This window comes from Cornus florida, unplaced genomic scaffold (assembly GCF_030987335.1).
Source record: "Cornus florida cultivar Cherokee Brave unplaced genomic scaffold, ASM3098733v1 CherokeeBrave_3.0.0_Hap2_Chr11, whole genome shotgun sequence".
Lineage (NCBI taxonomy): Eukaryota > Viridiplantae > Streptophyta > Magnoliopsida > Cornales > Cornaceae > Cornus > Cornus florida.
The window spans coordinates 136,523,660-136,541,784 of record NW_026775581.1 but is presented as its reverse complement, the minus strand read 5'-3'; the positions used below and the strand labels follow the sequence as shown (position 1 = coordinate 136,541,784).

Sequence of the window (18,125 nt, the reverse complement as noted above, 5' to 3'; positions counted from 1 at the left end):
TAAATATGTTTAAATGTACTGACCTTGAAGGGAGAGCATAGAGAGCAAATGCAAATGGAAATGAGAGAACAAAAATAAATTTGATTAGAACAAAGGAATGCAAAAGCCTTTTTCTAAGAAGATGGGGTATACGGTCATATTAGAGGATACTTTTGAGATTAATAAAAAACTATCAACCATATGCATCACAATATGAAGAGGAGGAGAAAAAAAAAAAAAAAGAAGAAGAAGAAGTGGTTAGAGATAAAATGTAAGGGGGAAAATTATTCACTTTTAAAACTACAGGAACTAACTTGTTCACTTTTATGCCCCAAGAGGGTATTGTGCTCACTTAGTAAAACTTCGGGGGGGTTGATTGGACTTTTGCCAAGTTTATTTCATAGTGAAGCGTTATAAAACTTTTCATTGTAAACTCCTTATTTCCTTAGTACTATATTAAATATTTTGTATGTTATTTTCAAAATAAATATAATTAAATTTGAACTAACCTCTTAATTTTAATTGAAAATGGCGGACGTATGTTCCATATTAGGAATTACGAATGCTTCTCTTATGGTGCCGTACGAAGGGTTTAAACACTTGGACACTTGTCAAATACGACTAGAAGTATTCTGAAAATTGAATATTTTATTTTTTTGATTAGACACTAGTGAGACATGGATATAACAATAATATGTTTTGAACACTTTCATGATACAACAGGTAGTTTTGTAATTATTATTTTTAAAAGAATGAGATTCAATGCAATTTAAAATATATCGTGTCCTATTTATTTTAAATTTGTTGTATTATCCTGTATTGTGTTTCACACGTGTTCCGTATTCCATTATATGATTTGATGTTCTATTGATGACCTTTTTTTCTTTTTCCTAGAGGACATATTTATGCTTCTACAATTTGAAATTATGTCATGACCCATGGTAATATTAATAATTCAACACCAATCCTTCGTTAGAGAACAAATTGATTATTGACATGTTTTCTTTTTCAAGTAAACATGTGGAACTTCATTGAGGAAGATAATTTATGCATTGCTTTACATTTAATGAATGGTGAAGGATATAATTTAAATGCTACTACTACATGCTATCTTCATAAACAAATGATTGTCTTTATTTTAAAATATTTTATAATAGACCTGTTAATGAATTATATTTTGATCTAATAACTCGAATATAAATTTCAATATTCAATTTGAAAAATCAATAGTATACCAAATTCGATAATCCATTAGTTATATTTATATATATATATATTACATAATTCTATTATATATACTATTTACAAGTGATCAAAATTTTAACATTTTGATTTTCTATCAATCTTCTCCAATTTGTTTCTCCTTTTTTTTCCCTAAACATTGTTTGGCAATGTTTTTTTGACATTTACTTCTTTTTAAAAAAATAAAAAATGCACCATTGAATCAAATTATCATATCTATAAATTTATTTATAAACATATATATATATATATATATATATATATATAATATAATATGTTATAGATATATTACATAATTCTATTATATATACTATTTACAAGTGATCAAAATTTTAACATTTTGATTTTCTATCAATCTTCTCCAATTTGTTTCTCCTTTTTTTTCCCTAAACATTGTTTGGCAATGTTTTTTTGACATTTACTTCTTTTTAAAAAAATAAAAAATGCACCATTGAATCAAATTATCATATCTATAAATTTATTTATAAACAATCCGTACCTGTTCGAATCCGATCTACTTACAAGTATGCAAGTTTACAACTTTTTGCCAATGAGCAGTAATGGGCGCTGCGAGAAGTCAAGGTTTGGGTTGAAGACCTCCAAGTCTTGTTCAACTTGTGGTTTGCTTTATTAGGACCAGCTGGTTGGGACCTGCATTGACCTTGACTCACCCCAATTCGCCCGAGTCACAATCTTGGAATGTACCATGCTCTTACCCATTTTGCCGTAGTCACCACTCACTATCATGGAATGTAATTCACGCCAATTTTTTGAGTAATTTAGGAGATACACTCTATATCTTCAATATACACGTGCTCAGATGATGAGTGATTATAGCAAGGTATAATAAAATTAGTACATAAACAGGTCTATTCTGCTAAAAAAAAAAAAAAAAATCTAACTGCTGAGGTTTGGCCAACCAAAACTTTAAATGGTCATTTCTCTGGGCTACTATCCTCATGCAAAAAAAAAAAAAAAAAAAAAAACCATACTGTCATCTTAATGGTCCATTATTAAGATAATGCTGTAATTAATCCATTATTAATTACAGTATACTGTAAATAAAATCCATTATTAATGGAATAATGAATTTTTTATTTATGCAGTGATTAATACATTTTTAGAGTCAAGATAATACTGTAATTAATCAATTAAATTTTATCATGAAATGCTATTCATAGTGCCTCAAAACATAATTATAAGGGTTTCTTTTTTCTTTTTCTTTTTTTTCTTTTTTTTTTTTTTTCTCTCTCTCTTGTAACATGACTATAAATAAGTAGCAATCCTTAATTTTATTAGAAAAATATTGGCATGTGTCACAAACTTTTTTTTTTCTTTTCCTAACAAAGTAAGGGGATGAGGGATTCAAACATGAGCAATGAGCACTGAGCACACTCATTTGGGAGTGAGCACTCTACTAATTAGGTGTAAAAAGGGAAACCACATTGGAACCCAACAGGAGAGTGATTGAGTATATATAGGGATGGGTATTAGTCCTACTTAACAACTTAGACTTTTGGATCGAATCGTGAAGCACTCACCCGTTACAATTAGTATTAGAATTAGACCCAATTCTTAATTAGGTGACACGCCAAGCACCTGGCCTGGAAGGCGTCTGGGTGAGCAAATCGGGTAGGCAGGGTCGTCCGACCCGCAACGAGGGTGTTCCGAGTTCAGATGAGGGAAAATGTACCAATAAGGAATTCGTTCCACATCTGATCCGAATAGGAGAGTGATTAGGTATACATAGGGCTAAATGTTAGCCCCACCTAACAGCTTAGGCTTTTGGGTCGAATCGTGAAAGGGTCTAGTTGAGATTAACTTTTCCATTAAACTATACTTAAACCCAAAGCTAGGGAAAGCCCATCAATATTGGCCTCATGTTCAAACCCAAGACACATTTGGTCCAAGAAACATTATTTATTGGCTCAAAGACGTGGGGTACAGAATGAAATTTGATTGGTTATTTATACAAAATACAAGTAAGTGGAAAACTTCGCTTTCTTATTTTGTTGCATAAATGACCAATTAAAAATAGTAGGTCTAGCAATTCACTGCAAGTAATTGGTGCAACGATCATTTTCTATAACACCCTTCTTTTACTTTTGGTATGTAACTCCCTTAAAATTTTAAAAATGTTGTAAACTACAGCTTTTCGGCATTCAACAGTTAGAAATGTACTATTAACAAATCACGTATTTCACAGGTAACTAGTTAGTTGTATTGAATACTGAAAATGCCGTTATTTGATTCTAAAAATACCCTTACTCTTTTTTTATATAAATCTCATCCTTTCCTAACGGGTCGTTTAGTAAAAGTTATAATAGTCATTTTACATTAATGAGATTTTTTATTTTAATTATAGAAAGGACATTTTAATATTTTGGGCAAACTACAATGACCTCCCCTGGGGTTTGGCCTAATTGCAAATAAACCTGAGATTTGCCTTTTTTTTGCAATGTGTTCCCCTGAGGTTTGATCCATTTTACAAAGACCTCCCCTTCCTACAAAAATTAGTACTTTTTGTCAAAAAAATTAGTTAAAGAGACCAAAATGCCCATCAACTGAGTGTAAAGACTCTATTACACTTATCGTTTCATGAAATAACAAAAAAAAACCCCTTGTTTTAGTGGACAGAAATACCCTTCTCTCCTACCCTTTTTCTCTCTCCACCCACCCAAAAGCTACAGTAATTACACTGAAATGGGCAAGCTCTGAGCAGCAGCTTCCATTGAAGCCGGCACCGAAGCAGTTTGAACCAAACTGAAACTCCATTGAAGATCATATCCAATCCGAGACCGAGATAATGACTCAATCGAAGCTTCTTGCCGCTCCAACTGAGACCCAATAAGAAAGCCTCGTAGCTATCTGATATATATATATATATACACACACACACACACACATACAAATACAATGGGTTATATACACAGAGCTATATATATATACACACATACAGTGAACCAAATACAGAGAGCAATATATATATACTCACTCGACGGCAAAAGGGGGGTTCGATTCATATTCCTTCCTTTGTAACGGGGTCCAAACCCCAATTTGATCACATTACAGCTTGCTTGGGTGAGAGATTGAGCAAGGAGTTAATAAGCTAACCCAGATCGCTATTCTAAATCCCACCAATGAGATGTTAGTTGCCTCCTTAAGCAGTTGTATAGATACATGACAGAGAATTAACCCTAAAAATCCAGAGAACCTTAGAAGTTGGCTGGACAACGACGGCGGTGAGGTTTGGGGTTAACGTCGAGATTGATCTCGCCATGGCGGCGACAATGCAATGATGCTGGTCTGGTGGCGACAGCGTGATGATGTTGGTTTGGGGTTAACGTCGAGATTGATCTAAACGATGGCGACGAGATTTGGGAAATCGTGCTTGCTGATCACAGAGTTGGGATTGGATTCACGTTATGCATTAGAGGGACGATTAGGGCTTTGATTTGGTCCTTTTCGATACACACAGGGCCGTTCTTCTATATCAAGCTTTTGCTCAGTCTTCTATGGTTAATTTGGATCGTTTAAGCTCTGTACTCAACTTCGGTTGGGTCACTGAAGCACTCTGGTCATCAATGGAGCTCTCTCTCTCTCGGTATGTGTAAGACCCCTAGTTTTAAAAGGGTTATAATTGGAATTTTAATATTCCTTTTATTGTTTTCATTATTTATTTTATTTGTTTTTGATATTTATGTGGTTAGGCTTTTCTGAATTAAATTAAGTGTTGGGTGAATTTAAATGGTTATACATTAAATTGATTTGTTAGTTGTTTTATTTTTCCTTGGTTTAATTGGTAATTGTGATATTTAAATTAATTGAATTTTTATTTTATTATTTGAATTGTTAGACCCATTTATAATTATTTGAATTATTTGCGTTAATGATATTATTATTTGACTGAATGGATTTATGGGTGATTATTGGTATTGGTTGCGTTAATTTCATTATTGGGTTTAAACTATTGTAATTAAGTTAAGTGAGTTTTTAGACGTCACCTAAGTGTAGCCGACATAGATTTTAAACGTAGGCTCTGTTTATGGGCCGACTAGTATTTAGATTAGGGCTCTGTTTTTAATCCTACAGGGTATAGGGTTTCAATTAAGTCTATATATATAGAGAGCAGTATGTCACCTTAGGGTTTTAGCAATCACAGACCTTATTTACGTTCAGAGTATTGAAAGAACAACAGAGAGGAACAGAGAGGGGTCGTGAGAAACAAACAGAGCTACTTTGGTGAGGGTTTGGCCGTGGCTTACAGGACGGACGTAGGAGAAGGGAAGATGGAGCAATAGGAGATTTAACAGTGAATGGGATCGCCGGAAAAACTTAGAACAACGGCAACAGAGTTTTGAATCCAAAACTGTAAAGGCAAGTTCTTTCCTTTCTCTCTCCCGTTGCCTGTGTTCTGTGCATCCTTAGACTGTCTCTAGGGTTTTAATTGATCAATAGTTAAATTATACATGTTTGTTATATGCTAAATCAGATGTCCATATGTGTGGAATTTTTCTGTTAAAGTTCTGGTACCTCTGGTTTGTAGTTTGGAGTGGAAGCATGTTTAATCGGTTAAGGTTTTAAACACTGTAATTGAATTGAACTATTATGAACAAGTCATGGGGATGTTATAAGACCTTAGGTTTAGTTTTGAAGAGGAGCAGAGGGGTTGGAATGGAACTGTAGTTGCAAGATTGTATTCAGTGTTTGATCGTAAAAGCGTGTTAAGACGATTGTTGTTTTTGTTGTTGTTTTAATTCCTACTGTTATAGCAAACTGATGGGATGCTACTGGGTGTTAATTAAACTCCTAAGATCAGTTTTAAAGACCAACAGAGTGTTAAGAATAGACCAGAGGTGAAGAGGACGGACTGAAGCTCGCAGAAGGGGAAAGAGACGGCTCCACGGAGGGAGGAGACGGCTCCCCCATGAGTAGAGCCTGCTTTAAAGGAAGTAGAGCAGGCTCTACCTCTAAAAGAGGCGGCTCTAGGCAGGTTAGAGCCTGCTCCACTTATTTGGAGAAGGCTATGTGATCCTATTTGTGTTCTGGGGCTGTTTGTGTGTTGTTTGGTTTGATGGTGGTTTTTCTGAGCTGTGTTTGGGTTAGGGAGATAGATTTATATATTAATTCAAGAAATATTAAAGCCCTAGGATGCATTAATTTATTTATATGCTAAGGTTTTAAACCGTAGGAAAATCTAAGGCAAGACGCAGGCAGTTTACGGATTTAGCGGACCGAAAGGACTTAATTGTGCAAACTGCGTCTAGAGATTAAAAAGAGTTGGAACATGGATTCCAAGCATTATATTATGCTATACTAGAGCCATGTTTAATAAATTAAGGTCTTTATACTCAGGGGTTTAAGCGTTGGAAGGTATACAGTAGTGCAGGTTGTTAACGGATGAAAGAAGTTTAATTGTTTTTTTTTTAGTTTAGCAATTTAACGAAGTATGTATATATTTGTAACTCTTGTTGTGGTTGTATGCTAGGATCACTTAATTAACAAGTTTGGTCTATGCATATCCTGGATGTTAATTGTTGAAATACTAAATACTTTTCTGCAATACATAAATTTAAGCTTGGAATTTTAAATTGCTGTAATATTAAGCATTACACTGCAATTATTTGGATTAGGGTTTAGACTTTATTTGTTGGACTTGTACTTAGGTTATGCCAATCTAATTAGACGTTGGCCTGGAATTAATTGAAGAAATAAATGTATATTTTCTGTCAATTACCTGGATGGATGCTGGATTATAACATGACGAATTAGTAAACTTTGTCTCGTTTAATTACATGGATGGATTCTGGATATTTAGTTGATGACTTGTTTAAATTCTGTGTTTGTCAGCTATATGGCTAATGTGGACTTTATTTGATGTACTGCTTATAATGTTGCATCATTTACGGATCATTTGCATATATGCACCAGTATGGGACGGTGGCATACGGAGGGATGGATTAGGTCACAACGCTAATTCCAACCCATTCATACATACGGAATGGATTAACTAAAACAGTTGAATCCTACATGGTTTCATGTCCTGTCAACTAAAACAGTTGAACGACATAATGGATGGTTGTTTATATTTTCTGTTAATAGGAAGGATAGGGATTTAATTAAAACATTTAGATCCTAATTATATGTTGTGTTTTGGCGACGAATAGTTGACCGGCTCAACATTGTATTTGGATGGGTTGTATATACGCTTAGTTTATGTTAGTCTGTGCGACTGAACAAGCTGAACGACTAGCTGGATTTCTTATGGTTGGATAGGATCGGACTTTATATATATAATTATGGTACCGTGATTTGAGCTTGAGTCTCATAGTCGACGGTTAGGGAACGTATATGCAGTAGGATGCGTAGCTCGCTATGTTGGTTGAGGTATACCCTGTTAGGCTTAGGTAGTCATGCCCACTCAGGTGCGTATTGCATGTTACCTTCTATTCAGGTTGAGACCCTCAGCATAGTTAGTGAGAGTCCTGTAGTGTGGATATATATTTATCTATTACGGACTATATAGATATGATTGAGATGTCTAGGATGTATCTGCGTATCGGGTCTCTGTTTGGATTGTAGTTAGGATAGAACTTGTTCGTGAGCCTAACCCACTATTATTTTTCAGGTAACAGACGGTTCCAGATCTTAGAGCTTATTCGTGCTGAGCAGAGACGTCTACTCATTCTACCGACGATGTAAGAGGTTCTTCATGGTTTAGCAGTGGACTTCTTTTTAGTGGTTCGCTTTCTAGTATTGGCTTTTGATTAGAGGTCCACCAGATGGATTCTCGAGTTGTATTATAATTGGAAAAGTTGGTTATAACAGACTAGTTCTTATTTATAAGATTTATTCTGAAGTTTTTAATAAAGGATTTTCATTTAGTTTCTTTCCAGTGAATGTTATTTACTCATGTTTATCTTAATTATATTCTGTGTTCGATTATTGCTAATTTGTTTAATATCCTCGGGTAGTCGGGCGTGGGCCTGGCCAACCCGCATCCGGAAATCCGGGGGTATCACAGTATGTGTATGTATATATATATATATACATATACATATATATATATATATATATACTCAGGCCATGGACACCAATCTTCAAGCTCGCCGGAGTTATTGGGTCTTCAATATATAGCGTGGCTTCAGTTGGGTTTTCAATGGTGTGCATCAGTTTGACACTGACCTTTAATGGAGCTCACTGTTGGTTCGCCTCTGAAGCTCACTGGTTTTGGGTCTTCAATGGGGCTTCTCAGTTTTGGGTCTTCAATGGAGCTGCTCGAAACACGAGGAATTCAATGGGAGTTGCCGCTCGGAGCTCGCCAGTTTTAATGGACGCTCCTGTTTTGTCTTTGTCGGTGACATTCTGGCCTCGCCGGGACCTAAATTTTGCTGGCCCGTGGTTCAGTTTAAGATGGGTAATGTAGTGGTAGAGGTACGAGGTTGAATGGTGGTGGCGATTTGAGGGTAAGGTGGGCGATGGCGAATTTTGGGGGTGGTTTGGTGGAAGTAAGGGTGGGAGGAGGGGTCGTGGTTGGGGCAATAAGTGGAGGAAGAGAGGGAACGGATAAAGGAGAAAGAAAATACTAAATAGGATTGAAGAAGAAAAAAAAAAAAAAAAAAAAAAAAAAAAAAAAAAAAAAAAGGTGTCATAGGCAAAATGGTCATTTGTTATTTTCAAATATTGTAAGGGAAAATTACATATAAATGGAGTCAAAGTTCCATATTTACTTAGAGGCTGAGTCAAAGTTCCATATTTCTTTAAAATGGATTGCTGAGGTGGCACATGATTTTTTACTGTTTAGAAATTGTGGTGCCTAAAATACCCTTCCGCGAAGGTACTACTTTTTCTTCGAAGGTACTACTTTTTTGAACTGAAGGTACTACTTTTTGGTGTCCAGGTACCATGTTTTTTAAACACCCGCGAAGGTACTACTTTTTCTCCGAATGTACTACTTTTTTGAACTGAAGGTACTACTTTTTTGTTAGAGAAGGGCATTTTAGGCACCATAATTTTCTAAACAGTAAAAAACCATGGGCCACCTCAGCAATTCATTTTAGAGAAATATGAAATTTTGACTCAGTTTCTAAGTAAATATGGAACTTTAACTCCATTTATATGTAATTTTCCCATATTTTAAACCTTTTTAACAATATAATAATAAGGGTAGTTGAGTAAATTTATCTAAAAAAAATCCCAAAAAGGAGACAAACCTTTAATTTACTTGCAATTAATTCAAACCTTAAAGAAGAGGTCATTGTAGTTTGCCCTAATATTCTTGTCGTTTCATCAACAACAACTGAATGAGGGGGATCCTTGGTTAGCCTTTCACCGAAAACATACGAAAAAGTATTGATCCTACTTTGTTATGTTTTGTATATATCTAATCAATTTTTTAAAAAAAATTTGTGTTTTTTTTTAACAATATATCTAAACTATCAACAATCTTCGTATAAGCATTTAATTTAAAGTCCAGACCTTGTTGGGATATTATTAGAGGTCTGGTGAATTGAACTCTTGAATGAAGAAAAGTGCATTAATATATTATAAATAAATTTTAATACTAATTTTTATTAAATTAATTTACTAAAATAATTCAAACCATTTAATACTTTCAGCAGCATTTTCGTCTGCCCAACTTTAAAATTTATTTTAAAATTTTAGGCTTACATTTTTTGTAATTAATTTTTATTTTTATCAAATAGAAAGTGTTTGTGGTAAGTGAAGTGGCACAAACCCATTAATCATCTTAGAAATAGTAATCATAACCTAGATACATTTATTCTCCTAATGACATACAACCTCTGGAATCAACTTCGAAATTTCATAACAAAATTGATTTTTTATTCCTTTGAATCCTAATCTCAGTGGTTATTTGAAAAGATCAAACGTTCATTATTTTTTGGTTGAATTCCCCTAATATTCAACCAAATTTATGAAAATTTCACTGAAATTTCAGGCTACATGGTATATATTAGATACAGAAGTCCCATAAGTGTTGGAAGTCTGAGTTGAGGAGTTCAGAACTCAAGATCGTGATTTTTACTCTGGATTGCGGTCTCCTCACCCCTCAATTTCATGGCTGACCAGATCATGGCTGAAGACCACCACCACCACCATCAACACCGCCCTCACCGCCTCTCAGTCCCTCCACGCGCCACCTCAAGACCCTCTTACCCTCTCTTCTCGTATCCTCCGACGACCCCAACACCAACTCCGTCCAAACATCGCCTCTCCTCTCTCTCTACCCTCAACAGATCAACCCACAAAAGAACCACTCTCTCTTTCCTCTTCCTCCTCCTCTTCTCTCTTCGCTCTCTCTACTCTCTCCTCCCTTTCATCCGCTCCTCCCCTTCCTCTTTCTCTCTCTTCCCTTTCTCTTTCCTCGTCTCTCTCTTCTCTTTCCTCCTCACCCTCGCTTTCTCTCTCTTAACCCACTCGTCTTCCTCCAAAGACCCTTTCCGACAGAAGCAAAACCAACCCTTTTTCTCTCTCACCATGATTTCCCAATCCCAGCGCAGGCTTCTTGTTGCCAAATCTCTCCTTCTCGCTGTTGTCTTCCTCCTCCGATTCCAAGCCCTCCGGTACTGCGGCACTGCAGCAATGATTCTGGCTGAATTGGCCGGAAACGTTTCGGCCAGGTTCATCGCCGAGGGCCATTCTCGCAATTCTGATCGAGTTGGATTGTCCAAGGTTCGTGGGTTCTTCGCTTTGTTTCTTGGGTTGTTTTTGTTATCGATTAGTTGGGATCGAATTGAGTGCTTTCCTTTGTCTTCTGTGAATGTTGATACATTTGGATTTTCTATGCTTCCAAGTCAGAATTGTGTTAGGTTATGGCCAATGTTGCTTCCTTTTCTTTCTGGGTTTCTGGGGTGTTATGAGCGTGTTTCCATGAATTGGGGGTCTATTAGGGAACTGGGTCGAAAACGGGTTCGATTGATTTCTCTGTTTTTCACAACAGTTGTGCTTTTCATTCCTGCAGTTATTAGTATGTTCATGTTTGAAGCTGAGGGAGATAGTATCTCTATTGCAAGTTTAGGTTGGCCTTTGGCTAATACTGTTTTGTTTGGGGTACTTTTGACTGAGAATTACAGTGATGAGAAATTAGTAGGTTCCAAAGATTTCCAAAAGGAGTTCCTTGTCACCTTTGTCTGTACACTTGTGTTGGAGCTGTTCTATTTCCCCGAGCTTTCGCTTTGGGGATTGTTGATTTGTGGTTCCTTGCTTGGTGTCTCTGTTAGGGAACTGGATCCTATATATTCAGATTATCTTGAATTGGGATTACAGTCCTCGGAATCGCTTACCACCATAATTATGAAACCTATTCGTCACATTTTGAGTGAAAGAAAGTCCCGTAAAATTGCACTTTTCCTGTTGATCAACACAGGTTACATGTTTGTGGAATTTGTTGCTGGGTTCATGAGCAATAGTCTCGGGTTGATATCAGATGCCTGTCACATGCTGTTTGATTGTGCAGCTCTAGCAATTGGATTGTATGCTTCATATATTTCACGGTTGCCTGCAAACAGTCAGTTTAATTATGGTCGTGGAAGATTCGAGGTTCTTTCTGGTTATGTCAATGCGGTTTTCTTGGTTCTGGTTGGAGCACTAATTGTGCTGGAGTCACTGGAGAGGATTTTGGACCCTCAGGAAATTTCAACTAATAGTCTGTTGACAGTTTCTATTGGAGGGCTTATTGTGAATATGGTTGGCTTGATCTTCTTTCATGAAGAGCATCATCATGCCCATGGTGGAACTGGATCTTGTTCACATTCCCAGTCACACCACCATCCTCATTCACATGATCACCACCACCATCATTCACATAATCACCACCACCATGATTTGCATGACCACGGTGGACTTAATCATGAAGTTCAGAGTAATCATCACGAAAATACAGCTGTTTTGCATGAAAAATCGTGTTCTGGCCACAATGACCGATGTCGTGATAATCATGAACACCATGACTCTAATCACCATCAGAACACTGACAATACAGAGAGCCACAAAACAACAAGTGGTAGTTTGCATGGCCACGATCACCATGACCATGTTCACCAACATGACCACCATGACTCTCATCACCATCATCATCATGCTGACCACCTTGTCCATAGAAGCGTCCCTGATAGTTCTTCAAGAAGCTCGCATAGCCATTCCCTTGAGCTTGAAGTTCATAGAGGGGGAGATTCTCATGGCCAAAGAGACCCTCACACCCATGTCCACAATTCAGATTTTAAAGATCATTCATCTTCAGAAAATAGCGGTTCCCAAAATAGAGAACTGTCTTCTGGAAGAGAGGGACCACAAAGGCATCACCACCACCACATTGACCACAACATGGAAGGCATCTTCTTGCATGTTCTTGCAGACACCTTGGGAAGTGTTGGGGTTGTTATTTCAACCCTCTTAATTAAGTACAAGGGATGGCTTGTTGCAGACCCTGCGTGCTCAATATTTATTTCTGTATTAATAGTATCTTCTGTGATACCATTGCTCAGGAACTCTGCAGAGGTTTTGCTTCAAAGAGTCCCTAGGGCTCATGAACAGGACCTAAAGGAAGTTCTGAATGATGTTATGAAGATAAAGGGGGTATGTGGCATTCTGAACTTGCATGTATGGAGTTTTACAAATGCAGAGGTTGTGGGGACTCTTAATCTTCATGTTTCAGCAGAGGCAGATAAGGCTTGTGCAAAGGCAAATGTGTTGCACATATTGCATGATGCTGGGATCAAGGATTTGACGGTGCAGGTGGAATGTGTCAAGCCTCAAGAATAAAGCATTCTGACCTACATTTCACTTTTTTGAAGTGTTTAGAGGAGAAAAAAATTGCTCTTCAATTTTGAGAAAAACTTTGCTTATGATGAGCTCTTTCAAAAATGCTACTGATGTCTACAGATGTGCTATTCAAATGGTTCTCCAGATCATTGTTCTTTGGATTTGAATTTGAACAAAATTCAAGAGTGGTTACAACCCCTTTTGGATTTTGTCAAGCATCAGTATCTATGGTGGAAACTCATGTTTGCTATGTGTAATATCATTGTGCATCTTCACTGTGAGTGACTAAGGATTAGCTTTCTTATTGAATCAGTCAGAGAATGGGTAAAGAAACATGCAGGTGGTGCTGACTTATTTGGGTACGTTAGCCTTTCTGCACCCTTTCTTCTTGTTTTAATTAAAAGCTAGCTTTGGGTGGCAAATTCTCAGTCCACCTTCTTATTGGGGGAAAATAGAATAGGAAAGAAAAAGAATAGAGGCATAGTTTTTTTTTTTTTTTTTTGATAAGTAATAGAGGCATAGTTTTACTTGAACGGTTCATGTTGTGAGCCATTTGAACTCTAAATTGTACTTGTGGCATCTCTTTTATTTGTGTGTGTAGTTCTTTAAGCTATTGACAAACTGGAAGGAAATGAAATATATGGCTGGATAGTTTGGATCCTGATCTTCTCTTTGTGTTGCACTTGTATCATTGCTGTTTCTTGTAAACTCTGAGGAAATATAACATAGGGCTGCATCATTTGGATGACTTATGCAGGAAAATCCTGCCATCTTATGTGTAACACAACAAAATCTTGCAAAAAAGCAGTCAGACCCTTAATGTGAGGTGATTGATGAAATAATCAGTCTACATGAACATTCAAAAATAGAACTTTCAAAAGAATCTGATTGTTTTCAAATTCAAACTGAATTGTTTTGCGTGATTTAATCTCCTGAATCCTGATAAAATTTTAAGGAATAAACAGAAAGAAAATGCTCGGTGCTGATGTGTTCACTGACCATATCTTAGGGGTTTTGTAGATTTTTTCAAGCTCACCATATTTCAAGAGGTTATTACCACCTTCTTGTTTTCAATAATGTTTAGATTTTGGAATAATGTATAAAACTGGAAAAGATACATTAAAGTTATTAACCATTTTTATTTTAAAGTCTTGTTGGATGACATTAAATGTGTTGTAGGATAGGCGATTGAGGTTAAGATATAAGGCGAGTTCTCGACTGAAAACAGAATTGACAAAGGGGTTTAAAGTTGAGTAATTTGTTCGACTTACAAAATGTTTTCAGTTTCATTCATTTACTAACTATTCTGTTTCATAGGAAATAATGGCCGATATATTTTCCTTGGGGACTGACAAGGTGTCACCAAATGGTATAAATAAAATCATATTAGTCCAGGTAACATGAAAATAACCTGTGACCAAATGAAATTTGTTGCACCAAAAGATAGTTTTTATAAAATGAGGGAAGAAAGTAATTTTTTGTGAAATGTGTTTCGTTGAAAGATTTCCAGGAGACTGTTGATATTTGACAAACTGAGGTGGTGATCCACATGACTTGTCAAGGCCATGGATTTATACAAGCCTAACACAGAAGTTTGTTAACCTCAATAAGATTAGGACACGGGGATGTGGCCTGGGTACTACAGACCTAGAGAGATTTGACAATGTCATATGAATATGGTTAGCTCGACCATAGTATCCGCTTGAAGGAAGGCTAGTAATAGGCAATTGACATGGTTATTAGATTTTCGAAAGGTTGTCAATCATTTTTCTTTTGAAACTGTCATCCTATTTTTGTCCAAGGTGTCCAGCCAACAAAAGACCACTAAAAAACCGAGCATTCAAGTCCAAAAGTTGATTATTTGTTTGATTCTGCAATGGCTTGTTCTGAGAAGGAAGTCATTATTCAAAAGCATTCAAGTATCAATGACACAGGTCGGCGATCGCCCAACTTCATGATGGAGATCATCAAACAATGAAGAGACACGAGGTAGGACATACTCATTCATAGAATAGCACCAGACCAATCACAACAAAACATAAGACACTTGATTTTAGTTAAGTTCATGTGCACAGAGTACTGGATGGTCATCCAATTCCTTCTTGCCAGCTCTTCACTGTGGCAAATGGAGTGAACAGGTTCTGAAAGAATGAATATCAATCAGCAACCCAACCAGTCAGGAAATTGTAGGTTTTTGCTCTTTCTTTTCACTTATACTCTCTTCCAACTTATAACTTCACTGGTATTTTGTATTAGATATCAAGTTGCTTGCCTTGTTTAGTTGTTTAATGTGGATGGTTGCATTAGCAATATAATGAAATCCAATTAGTTTCAACACCAATTATTTTATTTTTTACCCTATTTATTATTATTTATTTATTTTGGGGGTTGAGGGGCTTTTTTTGATTAGGTGCTGTACCAGCAACAACTGCCGAAGATGTTAAAATTGCAGTTGATACTGCTCAAAGAACTTTCTTCAGGAACAAAGGAAACAATAGGGATACTGCTTCTGGTGCTGTTTTTGCAAACCATTGCTGCAGAGGTAATTTGACTTCGTTTTTTTTAATTTTTCCCTATGTTTGACAGATATCTTTTGCGCAGCACATACGTCCATCTGTCTAACATCGGTTTGGACAGTTAATTAGGAGTCACCTTTAATCACCTCAAAGTGCAAGGAACTAGTTCTATTATGCATTTTTGTTGTAGAACCCCTAATAAAGTCTTTCATTTCTATCCATTACTTTCTATGGTTATTTTTCATAGGCAATCATATTAGATAAACCTTTTACTAAAAAGCAATCTAGTAAGAATATAACCTCAGAGCAACTCGGATGCATTATATTTGACCATAGAAAGAGGTTTTAATTCTGATGGAGAATGTTACTACAAGAGCTTTTTCCACACTGTGCTTTTGCTGTACCTTGTCAACTCAAAATATAGACAGCGAGTTACTGTCCCTCATCTTATCATGCTCCCTTATTTAGCTATAAGATAGTAAGTATGGGCACATCATATTGGATTATGCGCCGTCAGTTAATATCTTACAGCAATTGGTCATTGCATTAGACATCTCTCACAAAAGTTTCCCTTCCAATATTTATTAATGGGACATTATGCCTGGTATGAGCATGCTTATAATTGTAATACAGTTTGCGCAGCATGAGTATCCATATTTTTTATTCTCTATCTTAAAAACTCAACTCAACAAAGCTTTTTACCAACTATTCGTGTAATACTTCTTTCTTTCTTCTTCTTCTTCTTTTTCTTCTTCTCCAATTCTATGTCTTTTGGGATACGTGTTTATGAAGTCATTTTGTGTGGTCATCAATGAGAAATTATGATCACAGAAAAGAAATAAGGGGTGAGCTCATCTTTGCAACTATGATTGTTATCCGAGCATTAACACATATATTTGAAATTAGATGCTTATAACTTTGTTCATCTCTCTAACCTAATAGTTATCGTGGGTGTATGAGATTTTAATTCCGATCTCACAACCTCATACATGTTTCGCCAACCCTGGGCTCTGTTTTATGCTCACTTCTGATTTGAAAATAGCCATCATAGACTACTCATCTTTTTTATGTTAGAATTATTAACTTCTAATTCCTGTTTGTTTTTTCAACTCAATACAACATTGTCCCAACTATTTGGGGTTGGTTACATGAGTGACATTCTGCTCTATTATGCAGCCATTCAGTTAAACTATACTCTACCTTTATGCAGATTTGGAGGAAGGAAGTTTCTGGTCCTCTTTAATGCGTTAAATTAATTATGAATGAAGATGAAGCCATTGAACTAACAAATGACATGTAGTAAGTTGCTAGTATTCTGATATCTGTTTAAAAGATGAAAATTGTCTGAAACTTTAGTCCGTAGATATAAAGATCATAGTTAGTTGATACGTTTGTTCTTGCTCCTCAGTTTATGGCTTGAGAACTGCTGTAATTTTCAAGGATCTGGAAAGATGTGACCGCTTGACCGAGGTGAAATCAAAAAAAAAAAAAATGCAATAATCGGAAATAAGATATAACGAGGCGCTAAGATTATAACTATTCTTTGTGGTTCCCAATGTGTTACTTTCTAAGATTATAACTATTCTCTTGTGGTTCCAATGTGTTACTTTCTTACTTTGTTGTTATGAAAATATGGCCACGGATTCTTTGCTAACAAAACCTGAATATAAATGTTGCTGAATTTTGTTTGAATAATAAAAAGAAATTATATTATGCCAGTTTAGGATAGATGGGATTACGTCTATATCTGGTCCACTGGCAGCCAATGCACATGCTGCCATTAAAAAGTGACTTGATAGTAGGAATTCCTTATGGGGCGGAGTTTATGATGGCCTAATGTGCATATACTATGAATAATAATGCATTTCCAAATATGGAGCCATGTCTAATGAAAATTGGATGCCAGACAGCATATGGCTGTAACTTTTTTTATAAATCACATGAAAACACATTCACACACAGTATCATAGGTGAAATAAGTATTCAAGCAGAGGCATTTAGTCCATATCGTGGTAGAACTCTTGTTTAATTGATGTTATCTTTTCCAGGGGCTTTGAAAACTACTCATAAGCGTGAAGCAAGTCAGATGGTACATCTCTTGAGAGCCAAGGGAGTGGTCTCCTCCTCCCCGAAACAGTAAATAATCCGAAACATTTCAGAAGCAGAGTCAATATAAGATTGTGTACCCTTACTTGATCTGGATACATTTGTAATTTTTTTTATTTATGGGCGAAATTGAGATTTTTTATTATTATTATTATTTTTTTTTTGTTTGGTGTGGGGGAATGTGAATGTAATAAACATGTCACATTGTTATGAATTGTATGTATGATACTGGAAATTATATATTGCCTCTTCAATTATTAAACAAATAAAGCTAAAGATATATCAAAACCACAAAGTTATGTTTGGAATGACTAAATCAGCTTTTGAAATTGAAAAATAAAAAACAAAAACAAAAACAAAAAAAAACCAAAACAAAAAAGAAAACAAAAATTAATTACCAATTTACTACTGTAAACGTCGGTGATTCCAACAAAAAATGGCTAATAAAAAGTGGACCAGATTAAATCATTCTGGTGGGTAACACCTGCAACTGTACTGCAC

General features: G+C 35.9%; 1 protein-coding gene across 1 annotated transcript; it reads left to right on the top strand.

Annotated features, from left to right (window-relative positions):
* The first annotated feature begins 9,998 nt into the window (after nucleotides 1–9,998).
* Nucleotides 9,999–17,860, top strand: LOC132285546 (uncharacterized). The gene is made up of 3 exons (XM_059787736.1): nucleotides 9,999–13,361; nucleotides 15,413–15,544; nucleotides 16,729–17,860. The coding sequence occupies exon 1, from the start codon at nucleotides 10,300–10,302 to the stop codon at nucleotides 13,000–13,002; it is 2,703 nt and encodes a 900-aa protein (XP_059643719.1). The 5' UTR covers nucleotides 9,999–10,299; the 3' UTR covers nucleotides 13,003–13,361; nucleotides 15,413–15,544; nucleotides 16,729–17,860.
* Nucleotides 17,861–18,125: the final 265 nt, after the last annotated feature.

Bases quoted from the DNA above. Each gene is read 5' to 3' on its own strand.
- LOC132285546 (XM_059787736.1), top strand. From the start codon at position 10,300: ATGGCTGACCAGATCATGGCTGAAGACCACCACCACCACCATCAACAC.